At 37.3% G+C, this 14,785-nt stretch overlaps 1 protein-coding gene across 6 annotated transcripts in view; it reads right to left on the bottom strand.

Annotated features, from left to right (window-relative positions):
* Positions 1-1,794: 1,794 nt before the first annotated feature.
* The window catches only part of ERCC8 (excision repair cross-complementation group 8), a 35,950-nt gene continuing 22,959 nt past the window's right edge, over positions 1,795-14,785 (bottom strand). For 5 of the 6 annotated variants that reach the window (XM_014965069.1, XM_014965072.1, XM_014965070.1 and 2 more), the window contains 4 exons: positions 13,810-13,934; positions 8,993-9,190; positions 3,858-3,944; positions 1,795-2,166 (listed from right to left, as the gene is read on the bottom strand). In XM_014965069.1, the coding sequence (XP_014820555.1) occupies positions 2,098-2,166; positions 3,858-3,944; positions 8,993-9,190; positions 13,810-13,934 (479 nt within the window). In that variant the 3' untranslated portion in view covers positions 1,795-2,097. Of the gene's footprint in view, positions 2,167-3,857; positions 3,945-5,835; positions 5,889-8,992; positions 9,191-13,809; positions 13,935-14,785 lie in introns of all 6 variants that reach the window. The other variant, XR_001414409.1, reaches the window with a different exon arrangement.

Below are 14,785 nucleotides of genomic sequence, written 5' to 3'. Positions count from 1 at the left end.
AAAGGACCCAGCACTCTTGGTAGACACTAAAGTGTCCATAAACCAGCAATGTCCCCTTGCAGCAAAGAGGGCCAACAGCATCCTGGGTTGCATTATGCAGAGTGCTGTCAGCAGGCTGAGGGGGTGATCCTTCCTACGAGGAGAGGCTGAAAGAGCCGGTACTGTTCAGCCTGGAGAAGAAAAGGCTCAGGAGGATCTCACCCATGTGCACAAACATCTGATGGAGCCAGGGAAAGGGACAGTAAAGAACAGTAAGTCAGACTCTTCTCAGTGGTATGCAACGATGGTGCAAGATGCAATGGGTGCAAACTAAATTGCAGAAAACTCAATTTAAGAAAAAAACTTTTACTCTAAGAATGCTCAGACGCTGGGCCACGTTTTCAGGTTGTACAGACACTCAGAGCCCGACTGGACACAAGGCTGAGCAACTTGCTTTACGTGACGGTGTTTTAAGCAGGGAGGTTGGACTATATCTCCAGCACTCCCATCCAGTCTCAGTAATAGTGTACTCAAAGCACAGGAAAAGAAACTCATTTGAGAAAGGCCATTCCAAAAAAACAAGAGATGGTATATAGAAATGATATGAACAATTGTAACATACACAAAAAAGTCACCCTCTTCAAGACAAAAATCAAAACCTGTAATCTTTCTTCAATTTTGTTCCCCAGTTTTTCTGATTTTAGATGGAATAGACACTATTGGTAATGAACATTATAATTTGAAAAATATTAGAAAATTCTCTCTGTTCCTGTAAAGTGACAGTGTCAGGCTGGTCCTTAACTTCAGCCACAACTTCTGGATTCTTCCACCCTGCAGCTATCCACTTAACAGTGGGCCTCTCCCAGCAAAGATGCACTACATCACATGCCCACTCTTCACTATGTATCATTTACAATGCTAGATTCTGATATAGAAACTGACAGCCTATATCTTGTACAGATATTAAAACAGAGAAACATAGTGAATTAATTATAAAATGCATACTAGTCATAGAAATAATACACACAATAGAAAGACTAAATTATTATCTTTAACTTATCTGTACAATATTTTTTTCCTTTTGTCTGAATTTGTGGTCCCAATATCTGTTCTACTTTGAAACAAATTTTTCGTCCGCATGTACATCCTATGGGAGCCTCTAACTCGGCTCTCAGTCGGACGACTGTGCTATGTCTGAAGCACAAACTAGTATTGAGATGAGACAATAACCTAACAAAGCTTCCCCCTTTCACAACAGAGCAGGCATTAGAACCACAAATTCAGATCACAACGTTTTTGAAGAACTACATTGGGTATTTCTAAGTTGAAATGCGATCCACCCTCAGCCTTGTGCTGTGCCTCAAGCCTGTTTTTGTCCAGGAATGCTTCATGCTGGCTAGGGAAACATGAGATTCATGCATAGAAGGCTGATCTTAAAAACCTGCTAGCAGGAGCAACAAAAACTCTAATTAAACTAGTTTCTATTCTCAGCTTTCTGGGACAGATTCAGATACTAGTTGATGGGGTCAGCATATAAATCCTTGAATAGATGACCGCAGCTATAGCTCTTTCTGAACTGCATTTATGGAGAAACTTATGCAAAACTGGAAAGCAAAAGAAGAGGCACAAAATCCTGTTGGTTCCCACAGCACATCAGCTCTTTAAAATGGATGCAGTCTGCTCCATCTAGATATTGATAAAAATAAGCTGGAAGTATCCCTGAGCTAGTCCTCCTTCAGGCAAAATACTCTATATCACGTCTCTTGGAAAAGAAGGAATTATCTCCTTATGTATTAGTGACATCAGAAACAATGCAATGTTAACTGGTCCCAAGGGCTTTTATTTTTCCTTTATCAGCTGTGCAACACTGAATAAAGTATTCCAATCATAAGGCTAAGTATAAACATCAGTAAATATGAAAAAGTAATCCTTTAGATTTAACTGCAACAGTGAAGAGAGAACACAGAGAGCAGTGGAAACTTATTTCTGAAAGACCTTGGTCTAACAGAACTGTACCAAAAATCCAGTTGTAATAAATCCAACAATATCCTTTTCTGTAGATAAAGTCCATGAATGCAGTGCCTGAATGTCAATTCTATACCAGCAGATATCTGAAGTTCAGCCTTCGTCATCACTGCTGCTCCATGCGTCTTCATATGCCGGATTTAAATGCTGTTCAGCTGGAGACTGAAGAAAATAAAAATTCTCTCAGTGGTTGCTTAATTAAAAATATTAAAATCAAATAATGTAAAGACATATCTTAAATTCCTATATGTGACAAACACAGACAAACTACCGTGTCTTTCACGGCTGCTGGATTTTTTTTTTAACCACTTCTTTTGCCGTTTCACTGATTAGGAACAGGATAAATTATAAGAAATACTGCTCTATTTAATTCCAATTTCAACAAGAAGTATCTGGAGCACCGATTGCAAGTTTTACAAATGTCTGGTATAAAATATGACACATAGATGTTACTGTGAGTTTTTTTTGCATCATTGGTATTAAGTCATAATTTCCTTGGCCCAGGATAACCGAGTACTACTGCCTCAAGAAGCAGCCCCAGCCTCTATCCACATCCAACAACTGTTTCTCACCTCAGCCCCTCTCGGGGCAAGCTAAAGGGTTTGTGCAGCTTCACAGTGCACTGAATCCGGGTAAAATCTTTTTCTTTTTCACCTTTACCTTGGGTTCAGATTCTGGTCATACAGGCACTCCAATGGCTGCTCCAGCACATAAGAGGCAGCAGGGGCGAGAGGCCCATGGAGAGCAGAAGTGCTTCTTTCAGAGCCTCTGCTCATCTACAGTATTTGCAGAGGACAGCTGTAGCCTAACAGATTTCAAAACAATGGCACATAGTACATAACTCCACCACGTCAAATTTAAAGAGGCAATTCTAATCAGAGCAGGGTAAATAATCTTGTTGCTGTGGGTTTGTTTTTGTTTTTCAGACTAAGAAAAAACAATTCACACATATCCAAATTCACAGTTACAGCAAAATGTCTGTTTTGAGTCAACTGAACACATTTTGGGTTTAGGGTATCTAACCTTTGAAACTACTTTTTTCTTCTTTTCTTAACTGTAGGATAGTTTTGAAATAAGTTGTCTTAGAAAGCCAAGCAAGTGTTACAAAAATGTGATACTTTTTTAATTTCCCCATCCAAAATGGAGCATTTCAGAAATTTTAAAAAGTGTAATTTTTGTATGCTATTAGACATTCGTACAGTATGCCAGACTTTGATTCTGTGAGTGATTTCAGTTCCCTAAAATCCAGAATTTTTCCCCCTCAAACTGCACACTGAAATTTTTATTGCTCAGCTCTAATACTAAGAGAGAGAAAGTACTCTCTTGGAAAAAAGTGTTACATATAATCTTTCCTGTAACAGCCTGAACATCTTGCCTCAGACACTAAAATAAGCTCATTTAGAAGCTTTATTATATTTCTGTATCAAAAATATTTTGGTATGAAGTGTGGCATTCCTAATCTTACTATTTATAACACACTATATTCTTAAACAATTTAAAATACAATCTTTGGCACCCTTCCAACTCCAAAATAGCATAAACTACAAAAAAACAGTCTGGAAATTAAGGAAGCTAAAGTAGAAGTTGAAAGACTGATAGCTAAATGACTAGTACTACTTTTAATTAAGTGAGAAGCTAGAAGTCTGCAAAAGATTTTACTAGACTATGAAAGAAAATGTCCTCTTGAAACACCACAACAATCAACAGATTGCACAGAAACAGGTGATTCTCCTCTTAATTAGGAATTGTTACGAATTTTGATGGCGAAACACATACTTCACATTGAATTTCCACACCACCTCCACAAGTATAACAGCCATAAAAAGTATTGTTGAAACTCAAATATCCATTACCTTTTCAGAAATGTCATCAGGAACTGGCTCTCGAAGAGCTGGTATCCACGCAAGGATATTGCAATCTTTGCTACCACTATAAAGTTCCTTTAGGAAAACAAGCAAAAATTACTTTTACACAAATTTACTGAACAGTGACATAGATATAGTGTTGGGAAAAAAGGTGTATGAAATATTTATTTAAAGTAAAGACAATAATCCAATTTCTAATTTGTATTATAATCTTGATAACAAAATGAGTAAATTTTTATATTTCTCTCAGATTGCTCACCAAAACAGCACTACCCACATTCAAATGAACTTTATTGCTTAAACGCACTTTTATTCTTCCCTATCTCATGTCTCATGAAAAGAAACTGATGTTGACAGTTAGGAAGCTTAATAGATGATTTACGTTCAACGGAAAAGTAAGGGGGGAAAAAAGGGAAAGATATTTTATTATAATTGAAAAATGTGAATCAACTCAAAAGCATCTAGTAATACATGTTAGAAGAGTTCATACGTATGGAACAAAGAAGTATTAAGTAAACAGAGTTCCAGTATGCGCAGGGAAGGAAAAGAACAAATAAAGAACAATTTGAAGCCTGTATCCTGTTGGGAAGGCAGAGATCAGAAAGATCAATTTATTATTTTTAATATAAATAACTCTATTTATTATGGTAATGACTAAGGACTGAGATCCCATTGTGCAAGGCACCCTGCAAATACATGGAAGCAAACAGTCTCTACACCAAACAGCTAAGAGTCAAATATAGCTTAGTTTTCTTAGCTCTTTATTAAAGAAAATACAGATTTCTCTTGTCACTTTCAACTGAGGAAATTTTGCTAATGAGAAATACTGCACCATCTTTGCAGAAAATTTTGCACTAATAATGCTTCTTTTTACCAAAGTGCTACTTAAATGAACATGCATTAAGACATTCTCACGTCTCTAATCTTGAACCATGCTCCTACATATTATATGCAATGTCTGACAACACTTGAGCTTTGCTGTGTGTTTAAACTGCCTTAATGAAATACAAAGTATTTTTTTTTTTTATTAAGGCTCACAGCAAGAAAGCCTTACTTTAAATATGTTGGCTTTTACACTTAAAGTAGCAACTTTGTGCACATTATTAATACATTAGCTCACTGTAAGCTCTGCCTTTGTAGAAAGTCTCCTATATCATGTATATTTAATTCTATAACTGTGAGATTTACACTGGCAGCTGATGCAGGAACTTAATGAGTAATTCCTATAAATACTCATTTATGTGGGTAATCTTATTCAAGAGAGCTAACATACTTTTGTAAAACTGGTCCCATGCATGAAATCGTTCATGCATAAAACACATCCTACTTATCTTGCTTAAACAAAGACAGGTCAAAGTTACACCAAGGTATAGGACAAATCCCACTTTTTCCTGTCAGCAGTACTCTACTTGTGCCTCCTGTTTTTGACAGGATACAGAATATCACAGAACTTTAAAACTATCTTTAAAACTAAAGTTCTACCAATAGAAGTTTAAAACTTCTTCCCATGCCAAAACGTCTCCTTGTAAGCAATGTCATAGTGACACCAGCACACTTCCATTTATTCTTTATTACCACTTGTCTCACTTTCTGATCCTGGCATTGCAAGATCTTCAGTTAATATCCACTGCATTCAGTAATACTTATAATTAATTATTAAAACCTGAAATGTGACTCATACTTTAAGTCAGTCAAAAGAAGAGCCAGCAAGCCACATGCAGTACAGGACATACACATATATTTTACTACAAATGTGCTCTATGCAGGTTTATGGTATACTATATATAGAAATATTACATTTTAATTTTCTGAGGAAAGCTCGTAAATGAAACCTAATTTATATTTCAGTTTTCTTTACTTATTAGCCTACCACTGGATTTTCCAAATACCTTTGCAAATGTCACTGGCATTTCTTGAACAATACAAGCAGCTTTAAGTTAAAGCAAAATTGTTTCCTGATGCATACCTAGTATTTTATGACATGTTATTCATGCACGGTTCTTTACTCCATTTCTTTTTCTGAAAGGGAAACGTAGGTCTTGTTTGTTTACTTTAATTATTTTAAGCAGCTAATATGGCACAATGGTATCTCGTTTATTAGATCCAACAGTAAACATCATCTAAAAGATTACACAATTAAGACTTCCTCTTCCACACCACCCTTGAAATTACCGCCTCCTATTAAATTAATGGCTCTTATTAAAGGGCCAAATTCTGCAGTTCTTATTACTCAAGCAGACTAACATCTTATTAACTTTACAGAGATATTTACGTAAGAATAATTTAGGCCAACAATAATATAGTGGATTTTATGGCTCTATTCCCAGGATCTCAAAAGGCATATACACACACATTAACTAAATCTTGTACCATGCTGTGGAGACAGCTCCACACAATGTCTCAAACACAAAATATATTCCACACAAATCTGCTAGTTAATTTGGACCTCAAAAGAACAGATAAAGGCTAATATCATTGGATTGCATATAGCTAGTTGCTTGGGTATCAGTGATCATATTTGATTATAAGTTTTGAGCATACAGGAGACACTTCTCACCTCAAATACATAATTGGTGCCAAGTTCTTTTAAAGCATACTCCAGTTATGAGGTGAAACACAGATGATGATCAAAACACAGTTAATGAACAGAAAGAACCTGAAGGACTGGTGTTATAACACCAATTATAACTGTCAATATAAATCAAAAGCTTTGAACACAATAAAAAAATAGTATGGAAGTCTAAGGACCAGATTCGAGGGTGACAAAAATTAGTCATCAGGGTTAAAGACAGCAGAAAAAGTTCAGAACACTATTAATATGAAGAAAACTCTTAACAACTACTCTTAATAACAGAGACTCACAACTAAAACGAAATGGTAGAAACTATACAGAAAAGATGTAAACCTTGTTTCACATGAAGATAGTGTACTAATTTCATATGTGCTACTTCACCAGTAGACATATAATTAGTGTCAGAGACTTAGAAGAGTCGTCTAAGAGAACTTCTGGCTTATGTTAATTATGTTTTAATATGTATTAAAATACTATAAAGCTGAAAGGGACCTAATATGCTATTCAGAAAGAAGAAAGAAAAAGAAAAAAAAAAAAGGAATGATGATACAGATACAAATGAACTACCGGACATTTCTTTTATCCTAAACAAGAGAAAGGAAAAGGTGTTTAAAGGATTCAGTTACTGTAGAGTTAAGATACAGGAATATAAACAGCGTCAGTCAAAACAATTTGTAACAAAGTAGTTACAAACAAAGTTGTTTTTGTCAAGCAGGACTAATTTTATTTACAATTAGTAACTGAAAATAGAGATGCACAGCTGTGAGTAACTTTGTAACATATAGTTAATATTGCTTGCAAGAGTAATACAAAACAGGTAACTACAAATTTTACAAACGACTCCGTTTCTCAGGAAAGGAATGTTAACTTGGAAATGTTGGAATTATATGAAGACTGATGAATGTACTTACTTGTCTCAAAGCAGAATGAGCTATTTGAAAGTACAGGTGTGAACACAAACACTTAAAATAACACCACCACTACCTTTGGTGTTGATGCACTGACTATAGTAATGTTACTCCATTAGAGCGATGATTTAATACAACTAAAAGCAGAGCTTTTAAAGAAAAATAAAATCCAGTCACACTTCTAGAATATAGACCTGAACTCTGGAAAAGGGTGATTCTGCAAGAAAATCAGGAATCACAAAAGATAAACAAATGAAGTTGTTGCCAACATAAACCTATTGCTATAGCGACTGATGCAATTCGTGTGCATGCTCATACAACTGATCCTATTCGAAACATCTTAAAAGCCAAGACAAAAACACTGTAAGGAGATTTGCATTTCCAGGGCTGGAAAACATGATTTACGGTGAGATTTATTGAGCCTCACCCCTTCTACTTATCAAAAAGGATATAAAAGATGACTTAATATAAACACATTACCACTTCTGCTGGGAAAATATTCTTAAAAACACAAAGGGCTTTTTAAGCTAGTCAAGAACCGTCCAGAAAAAGATGTGCCTTAGCTATAATGTGAACATACCACTTTTCAGTGGATCTACTATCTCACTGCCTATTCATGCCAGAACTGCTTTCCAGCTCTACTGCTCCATCGATAATGCATCCAAAACTTTCAGCGAAGTCCGCCTTAGTGATGGGGAAACATAATTTTGGACTCAAAGCAAGAGCTACAAGATTCACTTCTATGATATACTGTATGAGACGTCATGAAACGATGCCCACGTGGTCTTTCTGCCTCAAGTATTTCTGCCTGATATTTCAGAAACAAAACCTAAGAAAGGAGAAGTTGGAATATGACGTACAATCCTCAGCACCTAAGGACAACTATGTAACGCCCTTAAAATCCATAGTAAGATCCACTCTGCTTTTGCCACACCACAAGCCATAAGAATGCTATGTTGTAAAGCTCCTCATAACAAATTAAGCTTTGTTATCCTTTAGTCTTTTATTACGAGAGAAAAATATACCATAGACATAGAGGAAGAGAAAAGCAGGCTGTCAGCACCATGAGTCCCTGTAACGTTGCAGCATTCCTTAGGTGAAATGTTCTCAGATTAAGAAGCTCATTACGCTCAATGATCCAAACTGCTCGTAGATACAGTAATTGGTATAACTACAGGCATTTGAGCAAGATCACCGCAGCACAGCTCTTGAGAGGCTTCTCAGTACTGATAGCAAAACCAACACACTGCATTGAAATGCACGTCACATTCTGTCTTAGTGTGATTAGTCAAGTATCTCAGAGAAAGACAAATGACTCCTCTTCAGTCTTACAGAAAACGAGGAAAAGCTCTAATGCATACAATTTAATAATGACAATATAAGCCAAAAAATTCCTATAGTTGCATCAAAAAGTTTCCTGAGTGAGATGAAATGAATAGTGGAAGGAACCCAATATATAAAGAGCTGTCCCCAGAATGTGACCAAACCTTTCTCTCTTGACACATAGCCCACAGAACTCCCCTCTTATGTCAAGATCTTTGAATAAAGCACATCCCTGAAAAGTTAGCACTTTTTGTGCAAATGCTTTGGTAATCTGCATAAATATTACAGGTTGTCTGCAATATTGTTTGTACTTTACTTACCTGAAAATTAGGTTGAAGTACACAGCAGTTGACAGTACTATAATGCCCCTTAAGCGTTGTTATCAGCTCTCCTGTGAAAATTGTATAAACTGCAATGGTACTACCATATGGTACAAAGGCAAACTCTGGATTGCAGCCACAAGAGACAGTGAATTTGAGTCCTTTTCTACTTTCATTACAGACTTTCCCATAATTCACCTGTAAAATGAAGTAGTATGCAGTTAGCTATTAAGTAAAACTACAGGAAATAACTTTACATTAAAAGGTCAGTTTCATTTCTTCTTTAATACCTAATACAATTAACTTTAAGCTCTCCAATGTTAACACAGCTCTTGAGATTTCCAATTACAGATGCATACCAAGAGAATAATTTTTCATTGAAGTTCACTCTCCCTAATATCAGCTTCAAGAAAGTGAAAGAAAGATATGCCCACAAATCAGCAGTTCCAGACTTAGAATTTGCACAAGCTGTTGATCTACACTGAGTACCTAAACTATCACTGAAATTTTAACTGATTGGGGGATTACCACCTTAAACATTTTCCTAGATAATCCAACATAATAATTTTCTCTCAGATACTGAATCTATTAAAAGAATTCCTTATGCACAATAGTATACAATTACAAATCATATAATCATAGAATAGTTTGGGCTGGAAGGGACCTTTAAAGGTCATCTAGTCCAACCCCCTGCAGTAAGCAGGGACATCTTCAACTAGATGAGGTTGCTCAAAGCCCTGTCCAACCTGGCCTTGATTGTTTCCAGGGATGGGGCATCTACCACCTCTCTGGGCAACCTGTTCCAGTGCTTCACCACTTTCAGCATCAAAAATTTCTTCCTTACATCTAGTCTGAATCTATCCTCTCTTAGTTCAAAACCATTACCCCTTGTCCTATTGCAACAGGCTTTGCTAAATATGTTGCCTCCATCTTTCTTATAGCACTCCTTTAGGTACTGAAAGTCTGCAATAAGGTATCCCCAGAGCCTTCTCTTCTCCAGGCTGAACAGTCTGAACTCTCTGTCCTTCCTCATAAGAGAGGTGCTCCGTCACTCTGATCATCTTCATGGCCCTCCTCTGGACCCGTTCCAACAAGTCCATGTCTTTCCTGTGCTGAGGACTCCAGAGCTGGAGGCAGTACTTCAGGTGAGGTCTAACCAGAGCGGAGTAGAGGGTCAGAATCACCTCCCTCAACCTGGTGGCCACGCTTCTTTTGATGCAGGCCAGGATATGGTTGGCTTTCTGGGCTGTGACCGCACATTGCCGACGCATGTCCAGCTTTTCCTCCGCCAGTACTCCCAAGTCCTTCTTCACAGGGCTGCTTTCAATCCCTTCATCCCCCAGCCTTTATTGATAACCAGGAGGTTGCTCCCACCCAGGTGCAGCACATTGCACTTGTTTAACCTCCTGAGGTTCACACAGGCCCACCTCTCAAGCCTCTCAAGGTCAGTCTGGATGTCAACCTGTCCTTCAGGTATGTGAGCTGGACCACTCAGCTTGGTATCATCTGCAAACTAGCTGAGGGTGTACTGATCTGACTGACTGTGTCACTGATGAAAATATTGAACAGTACTGGTCCCAATACTGCAAGACTTTGGTGCACATATTGAAGAAAAATTGAGCCACATTACCTTCTACCCTGTAAGTGTCCTTTGTTTATCAGTTGACAAATGTTGCAGGAAACTATATGCCAGCAGGATGGCAAAGAACAGAAGCATCAGTCTAGACAGTGCAAGAACTAGCCCTAAGGATTTCTCAGCAAGTCATCTCTTGCATGGGGAAGAAGGAACAGAGGAAAAACATCTGCAACGCAGGGAAAGATTCTGCATCTCTCCCTCATGAGTTACCAAGAAACAGTAGAAGATGAACGCCCAACAATTCAAAGGCAAGCAGGAGGATGGCATAAATAAAGGGATTAGAAGAAATTCATGGAGGAGAAGCAAATAAAGAATAACTTGCTAAATTATTATTGGCTAGTTAAGAGTGATAAAAAGTCTATCTTCTAACCAAAGCTAAATCAACACTGAGAAATTCAATACTGCCCCCTATAAAGGCAGCTGGGATGGGACCACATTTCCAACACCTGGCTTGTGAGGTGTGTGCAAAGCCTTGCAAATAAAAGTAGTATAAGAATTATAGCTTATTAGTGTCTGAACATTTCAAACTCTTGACAAGTCCTATACAGACAAAAATCTCACCAAATCTTCAAAGTGGAAAGTTTCCAAAAATGCTAGGAAATATTCCAGTTGGATAAATCAGTCTAATCTATCAGGCATCAGAAGTGTATTCATAAGGAAATACAGAAATACATTCATGAGAACACTATAGCTTACCTCTAAACAATCTTAATTAAAAAAAAGCATTAGGATTTTGATAAATAGAACATATATTGATTTTTTTTCATGAAGAGGGAGAATTCTACTATGAACACCTGAAATTCACACATTATTTTATGAATTAAAAGAAGGATTTTTTCTAATCAAAATGACAGTATACAAAATTTAAATTCCTTAATACCATATAACATTATATATAAACCACTTTGTTTTCAAATAGTATTGTCCTACAACCTATGCTCTTAATTTCTCCTGAAAAACAGAGATTCACTTATACATAAAACAATAGCAAAGCTCTCTGGGCTTATTTTAAAGCTCCTACTGAAATATGTCCTATAGTTAAAAAAGAATTAAAATCTTAAGTGTGAAATCTTCAGACTATAAGCTAAGAGAATTGTAAACTTTATCAGGTAAGTATTCTAATACAAATGTATTGCTTTGTCAGGATCTTGATCCATACTACATGAATTGACCAAGTCCAAATCTTGAGGCAATTATAAGCATCAGTCAGCATAAACCAGGCAAGGAAGAAAAATACAAGTTGCTCTGTTTTTAAAGTACAGTCTTTCATAGGAAATTGCACTTATGTAACAAAGTATAACAAAAAGGAGTCCTGAAAAAATCTCTCTCAGTCATCGTAAAAATGTATAAGAAGAGAGTCTGATTAGCATACAAGTACCTTGATGTTTTTTCATCTTGAGAGGATATTTTCATCAGATGTGGAGCTTATTTCATGTTCTTTGTGGATAATACTGCTCATTTTGTAAACACAGCGTTTGTAAATACTGCTTGTGTTAAGTCTTGTTACTTCTAGGCATCTTAAGACGCATATTACTCTGCTGCTAAAGAGCAATTAAACTCCTTTACACAGCATGTGAGCTTTAACAGCAACAATTCCCAAGCCACAACACTGCTCATAACAAAGGCATGTACAATGAAAGGCAGGAATGGAGGCTGGGAAAAGTATATTATATGGATATAATCAGTGTAAATGTTCCTGCTAGATAGAGAAGCAATGGAAAGTAAAAGATGCTGCCAAAACAAGAACTAAAGAAAGATCCTAGCATTGTCCTTTGAGAACACACAAACAGAAAACCTGCTTCCTTCCGTTTGATTCTTCCTATACTTGGTGAATCAGGGCTTTCTATTCCTTTTTGTGATAACCAACGTAAGCAAGATGTGTACGACTCCAACATTCACTTCTCTTACTAACTGAAACAATCCAATATGCCCCAAATTTGGCTCATTACTCAAAAAAACCCCCTATGCATGGCCTAAGTTCTACACCTTTTGAAAGGTATAGAAAAAAATCATGGAGATCAAAAGGGCTGGCTAGTAGGAGAAATAAAGGTTCTATGGTGTGAACTTGTATTACCTGCACATGCATTTATTTGTCTGCTGGTGCCTTAAAACTATTTTAAGCAATACCTCTGGGCAGTGTGTGAAAATACGGTACTCTGGGCAATATAATTCTGTACTTGAAAAAGCAACACCGAGTAAGAAAATTGTAAAATAAGCTATGAAACAAGTCAATGAACTAACAGGCACAGAAAAACAAAAAACAGTGATCCAGCTGGTGACAGGAGAGTGAACAAACTGCATTATCTACTCTGGTGATGGTGATTTGAAGACAGAAAGACGTCTGTATATGAAGTGCTGAGAACAAGCTGGCAAATATGGGTAGCATGGAGATAGAAAAGTCCTTTCATTCAAATATCTATAAAGAATTATTTTTGCTGTGTTCTGAAACTAAGCAGCAAAAGTAAAAGATTTCTAAGGTAGAGTAAAATTTCTTCCTTTCCTGACAGCAAGGACAGGCCATAATCACGACTGGCTAAAATCCCATGGAAACTGACTTAGTGTTCTTCTTTCAAAATAAACATAGGAAACAATTTTCTTTTTCTGAAGAGAAAATTAAAACAGGAACCTTCAGCAAAAACAAGTCATAGGAAGGACTGGAGCAACAGCACAGATTTAATTCTGCAGCCCCTGTTCCACTGTTCTATTGTAATACAAATGTAGACAGATATTTTTAATACTGCTATACAACTCCACAAAAGACATTCCAGGAAAACATGAAGAAAGTTTCAAGAAAGTCGATCAGTGAAATTCTCAGCAATGGAAAAGTGCCCTGTGGATAGCATGCTGACAATTAATAGCTAAAAAAAAATAATTCTACTGATAGTCACCATGTATTATTGTTTTCATTACTGTCTGAAGTGTTTTCAGCTATGCTCACAAATTAATGAACTTCAAGTTACCATATTTAATTTTTAAGTAGATCCAGGTTTCTTCATACTCTGTTTTATAGTAAGTAGAAATAAGAAAAGAAATCTGGAAAAAAAAATGCTGACAAAATCTTCTAATGAGGAGACTATGAAAATTAATAAATATCCAAAGTTGTGATGTCAATTACACAAACTGAAAGTCTTCTAAAATTAATTGCAAGTTAAAACATAACCGAAGATCCTTGAAAACTCACTAATGTGTTTTCACCAGTGGAGCTGTTCCAGAGTCTCATCCGATCATCAGTACCAATGGTCAACAGATGAAGTCCATCATTCGTGTAGCATAAACCATTAACTCTCCCATTGTGAGCAGTACTTGCTGTCAGAAAAAAGAGCTCGTTCAGATTTCAACAGAAGAATTACTATTTTATATATACATTTTTATTTCAATGTGTAATACTGCACGTGCGGTTTAAATGATAACGTGGTAAATTGATAATTTGATTTACAAAAGCACCTGGCTGGCAACTGGTCATCAGCGGTGTTCCTCAGGGCTCAATTCTAGGGCCAGTTCTGTTCAACTCCTGCCTCAAACTGGATGCAGGAGATGAATGCACCGTTAGCAAGTTTGCTGATGATACCAAACTGGGAGGTGCTGTTGACTCTCTTGAGGGACAAGAGGCCTTGCAGGGTATCTAGGTAGATTGAAGCACGGAGCAATCATCCATGACACGATATTTAAGAAGAACAAAAGCTGGATCCTGCACCTGGGATGCAATAACGCCAGGCCCAAGTATAAACTGGGAGAGAAGTGGTGGGAGAGCATCTCTGTATAGAGGGACCTGGGGGTGCTTGTGGGCAGCAGGCTCAACAGGAGTCACAGTGGGCCCTGGCAGCCAAGAGGGCAAACCACGTCCTGGAGTGCATCAAACACAGCATCACCAGCTGGTCAAAAGAGGTGATTATCCTGCTGTTTTTAGTGTTGGTGCAGCCTCACCTGCAGTGCTGTGTGCAGTTCTGGGCCCCACCATTTAAGAAGGATGCAAAGGTCCTTGAACGCATCCAGAGGAGGGCAACAAAGCTGGTGAAAGGGCTGCAAGGAACGTTCTGTGACAAGCAGCTAAGGACTCTGGGCTTATCTAGTTTGAAGAGAAGAAGGAGGCTGAGGGGTGACCTCATTGCTCTCTCCAGCTTCCTGAGGAGGGGAAGCGGAACGGGAGGTCCTGAGAT

Source organism: Calidris pugnax, unplaced genomic scaffold (assembly GCF_001431845.1).
Source record: "Calidris pugnax isolate Ruff unplaced genomic scaffold, ASM143184v1 scaffold273, whole genome shotgun sequence".
Taxonomy (NCBI): domain Eukaryota; kingdom Metazoa; phylum Chordata; class Aves; order Charadriiformes; family Scolopacidae; genus Calidris; species Calidris pugnax.
This window is presented reverse-complemented; position numbering and strand designations above follow the sequence as displayed.